Source organism: Microcaecilia unicolor, chromosome 6 (assembly GCF_901765095.1).
Source record: "Microcaecilia unicolor chromosome 6, aMicUni1.1, whole genome shotgun sequence".
Classification (NCBI taxonomy): Eukaryota; Metazoa; Chordata; class Amphibia; order Gymnophiona; family Siphonopidae; genus Microcaecilia; species Microcaecilia unicolor.
In genome coordinates, this window is record NC_044036.1 from 123060982 (window position 1) to 123073720 (window position 12739).

The 12739-nt window shown below is 40.8% G+C and overlaps 1 protein-coding gene across 3 annotated transcripts in view; it reads left to right on the plus strand.

The window, feature by feature from the left end:
- The window catches only part of PLA2G4A (phospholipase A2 group IVA), a 220353-nt gene that overhangs the window by 105229 nt on the left and 102385 nt on the right, over positions 1–12739 (plus strand). For all 3 annotated transcript variants that reach the window (XM_030207544.1, XM_030207545.1, XM_030207546.1), the window contains 2 exons: positions 4639–4776; positions 6733–6825. In XM_030207544.1, coding sequence (XP_030063404.1) covers positions 4639–4776; positions 6733–6825 — 231 coding nt within the window. The remainder of the gene's footprint in view (positions 1–4638; positions 4777–6732; positions 6826–12739) is intronic.

Sequence of the window (12739 nt, forward strand, 5' to 3'; positions counted from 1 at the left end):
GGATTAGGAACTGGTTGATGGACAGACGACAGAGGGTGGTGGTAAATGGAGTTCGCTCGGAGGAGGGAAAGGTGAGTAGTGGAGTGCCTCAGGGATCGGTGCTGGCGCCGATTCTGTTCAATATATTTGTGAGTGACATTGCCGAAGGGTTACAAGGTAAAGTTTGCCTATTTGCGGATGATACTAAGATTTGCAACAGAGTGGACACCCGGGAGGGAGTGGAAAGCATGAAAAGGGATCTGAGGAAGCTAGAAGAATGGTCTAATGTTTGGCAATTAAAATTCAATGCGAAGAAATGCAAAGTGATGCATTTAGGGAGTAGAAACCCATGAAAGACTTATGTGTTAGGCGGGGAGAGTCTGATAGGTACTGAGGGATCTTGGGGTGATAGTATCCGAGGATCTGAAGGCGACGAAACAGTGTGACAAGACGGTGGCCGTAGCGAGAAGGTTGCTAGGCTGTATAGAGAGAGGTGTGATCAGCAGAAGAAAGGAAGTGTTGATGCCCCTGTACAAGTCATTGGTGAGGCCCCACCTGGAGTATTTTGTTCAGTTTTGGAGGCCGTACCTTGCGAAGGATGTTAAAAAAATGGAAGCGGTGCAAAGAAAAGCTACGAGAATGGTATGGGATTTGCATTCCAAGACGTATGAGCAAAGACTTTCTGGCCTGAACATGTATACCCTGGAGGAAAGGAGGAACAGGGGTGATATGATACAGACGTTCAAATACTTGAAAGGTATTAATCCGCAAAAAAATCTTTTCCGGAGATGGGAAGGCGGTAGAACGAGAGGACATGAAATGAGATTGAAGGGGGGCAGACTCAAAAAAGATGTCGGGAAGTATTTTTTCACGGAGAGGGTGGTGGATGCTTGGAATGCCCTCCCACGGGAGGTGGTGGAGATGAAAACGGTAACGGAATTCAAACATGCATGGGATATGCATGAAGGAATCCTGTACGGTAGGAATGGATCCTCAGAAGCTTAGCCGAAAGTGGGTGGCGGAGCAGGTGGGGGAAGAGAGGTTGGTGGTTGGGAGGCGAGGATAGTGGAGGGCAGACTTATACGGTCTGTGCCAGAGCCGGTGATGGGAGGCGGGACTGGTGGTTGGGAGGCGGGAATTACTGCTGGGCAGACTTGTACAGTCTGTGCCCTGAAAAAGGCAGGTACAAATCAAGGTAAGGTATACACATATGAGTTTATCTTGTTGGGCAGACTGGATGGACCATGCAGGTCTTTTTCTGCCGTCATCTACTATGTTACTATGATTGGATTGAGAAAGACACTTATCACATAAGAAAATAGATTTGTTAACTAATGATTTAAAAAATGGACCATATTGCACATTTCATTTTTAATGTGTATAAATTCACCTTTGAATGCATTTGGTTATCCATGTTTAATGTATCCAATCCACACTGCTTTCTTACTTTGTGTAGACATGAGAATTCATTTACATATTGTTATTTATTTATATGTACATCATTTTTATACAAGCACACCATTTTTTGTCTTTACATATATTTAAATATGGAAGGTTTTATTTTATTTTTTGATGAATTTAAATATTTTTTTTTTTTTAAATTTAATCATCCATTTAAATTCATATTCATTCTTAAATGCATCTAATTTGTTATTATACATACTTTTTTATATAATATTTAAAATTATAAAATTAATTTTAAATATTTAAACATACATATATGTTGTCTACTTTTATATTGTTTTTATAATTTATGTATTCAAAATTTGATTATAGACTCCTGATGCAGGCCTAACGGCCGAAACACGACGTTGTGTCGAGTCTTTATACCTCAATAAACATCTTTATTATTATATATCCTTTCAGTCTTTGGAATCCTTGGTCGGCCTCCCACTTTTATTTCATTTCTTGTTGTTGTCCGTGGGGCGTCTAGAGTTCTCCGCCTTCTGGCGGATATTTTTTTTCTCCATATTGCACAGTATACATGTTTTATCATCCTTTCTTTTTCCAAATAATCTTGAAAAGCCACATTTAACTGCTCAACCACAGCACTCCTATGAAAGGGTATTCCTTGATCCAGTGAGAGTAAAGTGGCATTAGCTGTCTCTGACATCATTATAAAAATTACAAAATCAAATTCCATTGTGTTTTTATAATTGTTTCCCTGATATTGCGTCCTCTTAGCCATATGGGGTTTATTTCATGCCAAATGACTTTAATATTGGCAAAAAGAGAAGTATGTTTGTGGATTTGCTTTGATTCACACCCACACATTGACATTTGCTTTCTTCCCAGTTGTTGAATTTTTATAGCATAGTATCTAAACAATTGGGTTTAATGACTCCAGGTCTAAACTTATATCATGTCTTCTGTTATATTAGAAAGACGACTCTGGGTAAGTCACTTAACCCTCCATTGCCCTAGGTACAAATAAGTACCTGTATATGTAAGCCGCATTGAGCTTGCCATGAGTGGGAAAGCGCGGGGTACAAATGTAACAAAAAAAAAATTAGTAGACTTTTTTTTGTTTGTCTATGCTGTAGAACAGAATACAAAAAACAAAAAAAAACCCAAAACAACAACAGCAACAAAAAAAAACCCCACAACAAGGTTATATCATAGGTTAGAATCAGAACTGAGAACATGGGCTGAAAGAAGCAACATTCCCTCTCTTTTTTAATGAAAAATTTATTATAGTATTTAGTTATTGCACAGCCTATACTTTTTTTTGCATACGTGGTATATCAAATTAATAATATAGACTGAACTAAACTCATTCCAGCTGATATTCGGCCAGTGGCAGACAGTGGGTTTTTTTTTGTCTGCCATTGGCGCTAAAACCGGAAATTCAGTGCCGTGCCCTGCATGCGTGGACTTTGGCACTGAATTTCTGTTTTTGTTGAAGCCAGCTAGCGCATGACCGGTTAAGTTAATATTCGGACTTAATCGGCCATAGGTTAGTGCGTAAAGGGCCCCTTTTAAAAAGCAGTGGTACCTCTACCAGAGTTTTGCCGCACATCATTTCAGCACTACCTCAGGGCTACTGCTCAGTGCAGTAGACTTTGATGCTGGGGAACTGGGTTCAATTCCCACTACATCTCCTTGTGACTCTGGGTAAGTCACTTAACCCTCCATTGCCGCAGGTACAAATAAGTACCTGTATATAATATGTAAACCACTTTGAATATAGTTGCAAAAACCACAGAAAGGTGGTATATCAATTCCCATTTCCTTTTTTCTTTTTTAAAGTTGAATTTCTTTTATTGGTTTTCTTTTTTTAAAACCTTTTGTCCACTGCATTAAAAGGGGGCCTTGGAGTGTGGCAAATTCACGTGCTGATGCTACTTATGGACCCCTTTTACTGCAGCTTTGTAAAAGGAGGCCAAAGATAGGACAGCTATTTATGTGGTCTTATTTATGCGAAGGACGTCCTCAACTGCCATTGCAGGGACGGAGGCATAGTGACAGGGACGTCCTTCACCCATACTCTAAAAAAAAAAAAAAAAAAAAAAAGACGTCCCTGACGAGCACTTTGACGTTTTCACCTGGACTTGCATTTTTCTAAGGTTGTAGATGGCAATTTATTTAAGGCTGTAGACAGCTATTATACACGCAGCTTGTCTGCATGTATGAAGTCATCTTTGACATGCGCACAGCAGCCATGCATAATGCTTGGCTGCTCTGCACTGGCTTCCCCTCCTTAGGAAGGAAATCGTGTGCAAATGAGCTAGCAGTGAGCACCTCATTTGCATGCGATTTTCTTCATGCATGCCCGTTCCTTTTCGAATTGCTAAGGGATCGGTAAGGGAAGGGCTTTTTCCGTTCAGTTAGTGCATCAGTTAGTCCACTGCAGTGCCCCCTAGGGTGACCGGTTGGTGTCCTGGCATGTGAGGGGGACCAGTGCACTTCGAATGCTGGCTCCTCCCATGACCAAATGAGTTGGATTTGGTCATTTTTGGTTTGCGTCCTCGGTTTCCATTATTGCTGAAAACCAGGGATGCCCATCTCTAAGGTCGACCTAAATGTTGAGATTTGGGCATCCCTGACCGTATTATCGAAACGAAATATGGATGCCCATCTTGTTTCGATAATACTCCCTTCGCGGGGACGTCCTGCGAGGACGCCCTCAGGAAAACTTGGGCGCCCGATTCGATTATGCCCCTCTGTCTTTTTTTTTTTTTTTTTTAGTGAAACACTGTACAATTCATAAATTTTTTCCATTTTCTTTTCTTTTGTATGTGTGCAGAGTTCTTCATTAAAGGTTCTGCCAAAGAGTTTTATAAATCTGTGGAAGAGTTTCAAAATTGAAGTTGTCCTTTTTGCACATCTTTTTGAAGATGATATCTTCTGGAATTACAATTCATTTTCTTATCCTTTTTCAGCTTCTTTGTACATTTATGTAGGCAGACTTGTTCTGTTGTGGGAAATCGACCTACAGTGCATTGTGGTAATGTTCCCCTTTAATAAATTCTTGCCTGCAGATCGCAAATAAATATGTATGTTCTGCACAGCATGGAGGAATCGGTAAAAATAAAATCCATTTTTCAGAATGCAACCCCCAATATTTCCTACTAGTCTTTTTACTAACTACAATCTTTGTCAGAAAAAAACTGAATTTTCTATGTAGGTGATGCCCATTCTGTGTTTTCTTATCCTCAGACTGGGTGGAATTCAGTCCATATGAGATTGGCATGGCAAAGTATGGCACATTCATGCCACCTGATCTGTTTGGGAGTAAGTTTTTCATGGGGACAGTGGTGAAAAAATATGAAGAAAATCCTTTGCATTTCTTAATGGGTAAGTAGCACCGACTGTGGGAGAATAATGAGGTATCACTGTGAACTGTTGTGACATTATTATTATTATTATTATTTATTGCATTTGTATCCCACATTTTCCCACCTCTTTGCGGGCTCAGTGTGGCTTACAATAAGATATGAATAATGGAAATACATTTGTTAACAACTTGGTTATGGGTTACATCGTACAAGTTATGTGAGACCATTGAAGTATCATTAAGAATATAACAATGGGACATGACATGTTGAAAACTGCATTAGGCTATATAGCTGCACAGGTCTACCAAATGTAAATTTCAATTAATTTACAATTTATAGCAGACTTTTGCATGCATGCAATATAAAGAGTGAGTAACAAAGCAAAATCAGTTACACGACAAAATAAACGTTCATAAAATATCAATTGTAAAAAACATGAACAAAATATATAAAACAATTAAAATGAATCAAGTTTCTTTAGACAACAAATTACTATGGGGTCCTTTTACCAAGCTATGGGAAAAAGGACCCTGAGCTAGTGGCGGTGGCCATTTTTCTCACGCACCAGGGCCCTTTTTACTGCAGCGGGTAAATTGCCGCCCATCACTGAACCCCTTCCCTTCCTGGTATACCTTAAAGGCGTCTCCGGCGCCTACGTGATTCATTTATTGCTGCCTGCGACGGCCCTGCAGGCTTCCATTGGCCGGGTCCCGCCAGACAGGAAATGATGAAAGCGAGGGCGGGACCTGACCGATGGAAACCTGCAGGGCCGTTGCAGGCAGCAATAATTGAATCACTGTAGGTGCCGGGGACACCTTTGTGGTATACCAGGGAGGGACGAGTTTCAGCGAAGGGCGGTCAGTGCCGGGACGCTGTGGAGGAGGAGAGATGTTGATGTGGAGTAGGTGAAAAAAATTTATAATTTTTTTTTTAATAATCTCAGGGTGGGGGGGGGGGGGGGTGGAGCTGTGGAGTGCCATGCCATGAAAGGGCTCATCTAAGTTAGCTCTGGGCCCATCCAAAATACTACGCCACTGGGTTGAGAGGTTTTATTTTGAATCCAGAAATGTATGAAGTAGGAGCAGCTAGGCATTGCTCCAGCTCCATTCTACTGGACCCCAGGGATTGGCTGGGTAGGCGTGGTGGGCCTATAGAGGTTTGAGGACCTTCAGGAGTAGAAGCCATTGAATGGTCATCCAGGTCATCAGAGGGGGGTCTGCTGTCTTGGACTGACATTATGTAAAATGCCTTTAGGATTGTGGATCCCTTTTGATGGGAATTCTGTTCAGGAGATCTTTGCTGTGGGGAGGAGAGGGAGGGAGTGGAGGTCTGCTTTTTATACTATTACACTAGTCCCTTTAAGATGGTGCCTGGGAGCATTGGGCTGTTTATTCACAGCGCAATTCTCCTGGGCAGGAAAATAACTCTAGTTCAAAGCTGGCATTTTTCCATGAATAGCACAGCTTCTGAAGTTCAATTCAAGCTGTTTTATTCAATTTGCATAATAATGGGTTGCTTTGCATCCCAGTTTGTCACCATTGGCAGCATAATAATAATGCACATTATTGTAAAAATAATACATGATTTTGCCATTTAGCACATAAGAGGCAAATATTATATGTTGTTCCCTTAATGTATATTAGTATCTATATCCCTTAGTAAAAACTTTTAAGGGGATAGCGATATTAGTCTGGTGTATCAGAAATGATAGACGCAGATGGCACTTTATAGATTAACCAGTGTATTGAGGCATGAGGACCAAGAAAACTCTGATCTGTGAAAGTGCATGCCTCTATAAATTGGTTATTGCCTTTGTCACTTTTATCCCCCATGTTGGCTTTCGGAAATCACCATTTATGCAATTTACATATGCAAATGCTATTATGTACACATAATGCGTGCTTCTAAAATGACCTCCATACTCTAATGTTTGTTTGCATGTATTTAGTATAATTTTACTGTTTTTGTTTTTAAGGTGTCTGGGGTAGTGCGTTTTCTATACTTTTCAACAGAGTTCTTGGAGTGTCCAGTTCTCAGAACACAGGCTGTACAATGGAGGAAGAATTAGGTAATGCCTGGTATTATTTATTGACTGGAATAGTTCAAGATTTTATCTTTAATATTTGAAGGCTTTGACAACGTAAAGGCCTCTTTTACCAAACTGAGGGGTTCGTTTACTAAGGTGCGCTGAAAAATGGCCTGTGCTAATGTAGGCGCGTGTATTGGACATGCGCAGATCAATTGTTCAGCATGCCTGTAAAAAAGGCCTTTTTGGGGGGGGGGGGCTGAAAATGTACCACTAGCCATAGACCTAGTGGTAAATAATCTGGGCAGTAATGATCTATGTGCGTCAAATGTCCTCAGTGATCAAACTTTGGGTCCAAATTAGCCTGCTCTTGACAGAGACGCAGTCTGTGGCCCCTGGCTCAAGACAGTCAATGGAATAACAGACCGAAGGTGGAAGGGGGATACAAAGGGGGGAAATGAGAGATGATTTAGTGTGTCAAAGCCCTTTAGAGCTGGAAGTCCAAATGTTGGAGGAAGAAACTGCCAAGCTGTAACCTAAATCTGATGTAGGGGGGAGGTCATTGTTTTCTTTACGGCCACTTGGCTGTTACATTATATGTGAAATAAATCATTAATATCCAATATTATAAATTATTTGAAATATTAAGATATTTAGTAAGGAGAAAATGAAGTACACCTAGAAAACCCTAGATAGTGTAAAAATAAATCGAATAAATATATACACAAATCTACAATCAAGTATCATAGCAGTGTACAATAAAAAATATAGGGTTCCTTTTACGAAGCTGCAGGAAAAAGGGCCCTGGGCTAGCAGCGGGGGCCGTTTTTCTCACATGCTAGGGCCCTTTTTACCACAGCAGCTAAAAAAGCCCCCAGGCACACATGGCCATGCGGTAAGAGAATTATTACCGTGTGGCCATGAGGCGGGGAGCTCTTACCACCACCCATTGTGGTAACAATAAGGGATCCCGCACTAACCTGGCAGTAACAAGCAGTGCATGGCAATGTCTGATTACCGACAGGTTATCGCCGTGCAAGTCTTTTCTGGGGGTTTTCTTTTTCCCCTAGAAATGGTGCGCACTCAGGGTGAGACTACCGCTGTTGGCCATGTTGGGCTGGGGTAATCCCAGAAGAGCAAGCGGTAAGCCTGCGTTGTGCTTACCGCCGCTCTGTAAAACAGCCCCTATGCTTTGTTTATAGGAACATACTATGCAGGGTTAGACCAAATTTCCATCAAGTCCAGTATCTTGTTTCCAACAGTGGCCAATCCAGGTCACAAGCGTTTGGCAGGATCCCAAACAGTAGAGAGATTCCATGCTACTTAACTTTCAGGAATTTGTTCAAACATTTTTGAAACCCAGCTATGCTGTTTTTACCACATTATCTGGAAATGAGTTCCAGAGCTTAACTGTGTGTTGAGTGAAGAAATATTTTGTCTGATTTATTTTAAATGTACTACTGTATAACTTAATGGTGTGCCCCCTAGTCTTTGTACTTTTAAAAAGACTGAAAAATTAATTTGCATTTACCTGTTCCACTCCACTTAGTATTTTATAGACCTTTATCATAGCTTCCCTCATACGTACATAAGTGTTGCCATACTGGGATAGACCAAAGGTCCATCAAGCCCAGCATCCTGTTTCCAACAGTGACCAACCCAGGTTACAAGTACCTGGCAAGATCCCAAAACAGTACAATACATTTTATGCTGCTTATCCTAGAAATAAGCTGTGGATTCCATTTTAATAATGGCTTATGGACTTTTCTTTTAGGAAACTAGCCAAATCTTTTTTTAAACCCTGTTAAGCTAACTGCTTTTACTTCATTCTCTTGTAACGAATTCCAGAATTGAATTACACATTGAGTGAAGAAATATTTTTGTCCGATTCTTTTTAAATTTACTACTTCGTAGCTTCATTGTGTGCCCCATTGTGTGCCCCCTAGTCCTAGTATTTTTGGAAAGAGTAAACAAGCGATTCACGCCTACCCACTCTGCTCATTATTTTATAGACCTCTATCATATCTCCCTTCAGTTGCCTTGTCCAAGTTAAGTGCCCCAACTTTCCTAGTGTTTCCTCAAATGAGAATCATTTCATCCCCACAGAGTAGAAACCAGTATGTGAGATATAGATTTAAAAAAACAAAAACAAACAGTGCTGCTAGTATATCTAAGCTGAGGTATATGCATAGTTCATTGTATCGTAGCATTGTAATCTATTGCATTTAGATAATGCCTATGTTCATCAGTCAGAAGTTGTTGCACAGCAATCATAGTTTTTGTTCATCATTCTCCTTCTGCTACTTTGGGCCTCCTGCTTAATCGGAGCAGGACTGAAGGCAGGCGCTGTGCATCAGGGCTCCTTCTGGAACCCCACAATTTATGGGTCTTGGATACTGCCACTCACTCTTCAGCGATGGCCACAACTCCTTATCAACTCTTAGTATGTTCCATATATACTGGACTACAGGGGTTTATTATAAGATAGATCGCATAGCTGGAATCAAATTGTGTTCTATAGTACTTTACAGTTGGAGGATATATCTGGGTCTGCCTTTCAGAGTTGTAGATCACCAGTAACAGTGGGAGCAGACCCTATGAACCCTATTCTAAGTTTCAAATGTATCGTGATAAGACAAAATTTCACCAATATTTTTCCCTCTTCTATAAGCAATCACTGGAGACTTTGTGAATACTTGATGCAGTCGCCATACCATGTGGTGATGAATCAACTTCATGAGACATTTAGACCTGGCCTTGTATGGAAAGATACAAACAAGGTCTCTTTTTTTTCTTCTCACATCCTATGTTGTAACAAATAATCTGTAGGTAAAACAAGCCCTCAGGTAACCCTAAGCAGACATTCACCTGTTCATAGTCCTGCATTGATGCATTTATTCACCACTGGCACAAAGACTGTCCTATCAAAAAGTTCCGTTTAAGAGATTGTAGATTAAAGCTCTCAAACTGCAGCAAATTATTTGGTCCCGCTGGTTTATACTTTACTGTCATGGTTAAAGAACCATCATTTCTTTTTATCAAAACATCCAAAAATTCCATGGTATTAGTATGCAACTTCACTGTGAATTACGAGTTGATATCCCAAACAAGAGGAAATGTATTAAACACAGAAAACATTGGTAAAATAAGGCTTTAAACAGATTAGGCCAGGGTGTAAGATTTAAAAGTAGCCTCAAAACGATGGCTGTATAGGAAGCATTCAAATACAGCCAGGAGAAGCGTTATACACCAGCTCAGGAGGGCTATTCCATCCATACAGTACAGCAAGTCAGAAAGCATGGAGTCAGGGTATTTGCTTTGTTCTAGAACTAACAGGGTTTTAGCTTGCTATCCTTGGCAATGTGTGTTTGGTGGGGGGGGGGGGGGGGGGGGAGGGGGAGGGAGAGAAAGGAGTAGGAAGTGCTATGACATGCAGTTACTATAATATATATCAATTATAAAATTCCCAAAGGGAGAGACACTTCAATGAATTCTAGAATATAAAGTCAATCCCTACATAGGAATAGGGAATACTCAGAAAAGGATTTCACACTGGAAATTGAATAATTTATCAAAAAAGAAGGGAAACGAACGGAGAATTCAGTATAGGCTGTTCCTTAGCCAAACCACACTATACCGCTCTATATATCATCAGTACTCCTTACATTGAAACCCTTCAAATTTCCTTTTTAGTGCATTCATGTACAAAATTTTTATTACCAAAATGAATGTGAAAAACCTTAGTGAGAAACCCCCTAACCCTCTATCAAGGAGTCCTTCAAAAAACTTTTTTTTTAAAAACATTTAAGTCAAAAAGTCACAATATGTGAGTAAAAAATGAAAGAAAGCAAAACACCAGATATAATAGAGACAGTCAAGCCAGAGTAAGAACTTAACTCAGGGGCCCTTTTACTAAGCCGCGTAAGTGTCTACGCGTGCCCAACATGCGCCAAAATGGAGTTACTGCCCGACTACTATGTGGATCTTGCAGTAATTTTATTTTTTGCGAGCGTTCGATAAGTGCGTCTGAGAAATATTTTTTTTTCATGTGCACATAACGGACGTGCGCAGGTCATTACCGCCCGGATTCTTTACTGCTAGGTTCAATGGCTGACGATAAGGTCTCAGACCCAAAATGGACCAGCAGCAATTTTGATTTTGCCGTACCTCCATTTTCGGCAAAGAAAGAGAAAAAGCCTTTTTTTTTACAGGCGCTAAAAAATGGATCGGCGTGTGCCCAAATCCCATGCTTACACTACCGCAAGCCATTTTTCAGCACGCCTTTGTAAAAGGACCCCTTAAACTTCTCTTTGCTCGCTCCAAAGCCATCTGCTCCTTAAACGTCCTACAGGAATCTATGTTTCAAAACTACTTTTTCAGGGACGCCGGTGCTGCATTCTCAAAAGTTCAGCTCCTTGCTTCTTAATAACACAGCGTGGCAAAGCGGACCTTTTAAAGAAACAAACTTCCGTCAACAACGTGATGACATCATTTGGCCTAGACCTATCAGATGGTAGCATTCCAGGCAGAATAGGCAGAGATAGGCAAATAGGCAGAGATACAGGAAGGATTGTCACATTGCCTCCTATATCACTACCACCATGCTTCATGGATCAGTAAAAAAGCTGCCACAGACTGGCAGTTCAGAAACACTGACCTAGTCATCTTTCTGCTTCAAGACTGGGTGTACTATGGGCATATCATCCCAAATGTCTGTTTAACCTGCTTTCTAAAACCTGAAGTGATGGAGAGTCTTCCACCCTCCTGAATAATTTTAACCAGTTACCTACCTCTTGTCTAACCTAGATCTCCCCTCCTGCATTTTAAACTCAGTTCTCTGTCCTTTCTTCTGTCTGCAGTAGAGAATGACACGGGGATAAAATTTGGTCCCATCCCCATCCTGTCCCTGCAGGCCCCGTCTCTGTCCCTGTCCCCTCCCTGTGGGCTCTGGTCTCATCTGTAGAAGCCTCGAACATTATGATTTTATATTTAAATCTTTTTATTAAAGTATAAAAAGGAACAATATGCTGTGCAACCGTTGTGCATAAATTACAAACAGAAAGCAATATTAACAATGAGCAGCTATAATAAATCCTCCCACCACCACCACCACCACCCTCTACCCTTCCAACCCCAACAATAGCTGATTTCTACTACCCCAAGGAATCCTAATCCACCTTGTTAAAATGTCCAGGGGTACAATTTACAACCCGTTCTGTATTCCCTAGAGGGGAGATATATGCCCTATGAAGCACTGTTATGATTTCTTTAATCTGTGGATGAATAAGAAGTCATTAACAATCTCAGGATTCAGTCTAGCTCTCCTGTCTTCCACAGTCCCTCCTGCAGTAGAAGATGTCTTCTTAGAAGATGTGCTGTAACAGGATGTACAGGATCCCCCATTCAAATTTTGCTAGCTGTGGCCAGCATGCTTGCTTGTTTTTCCATCTGCATCAATCAAACATAAGTAATAGTCCAGTTCATTAACAGGCTTCAAAGTAGAATGTGACAAGGGGACAAAATTTGTCCCTGTTCTCACGGGCTCTGTCCCCATCCCCGCCCCTTCCCCATCCGCATTGCTGTGGTTACTGCGTGTCATTCTCTAATCTGCAGTTATCCACGTTGTAGCCGCCTTTTATGTTCTAAAGATCGCTTTCAGTCCTTTGCTTTTTGAGTAGGAGCAGTTGTTCAAATAGCTCTGGTTTTGGTCTGCCAAGTTCTTTAAAACTTTGAAACTTCAGAACACTTAATCTACATATCTGAGAATTATGAAAACTGTGCAATATGAGCAGCATAGTCAGTTTAAATCACTTTCACAGCCCTACTAAACCTCGCCTACCTGTAACAGATTGAGAAACAAGATTCTATAGTAGGGGGTCCAATTCCTGTTAATCATCTTAATATGTGATGTCTGACACTGATACTTTAAGCCTCTACTTAATGTCTGTAGGTCAGT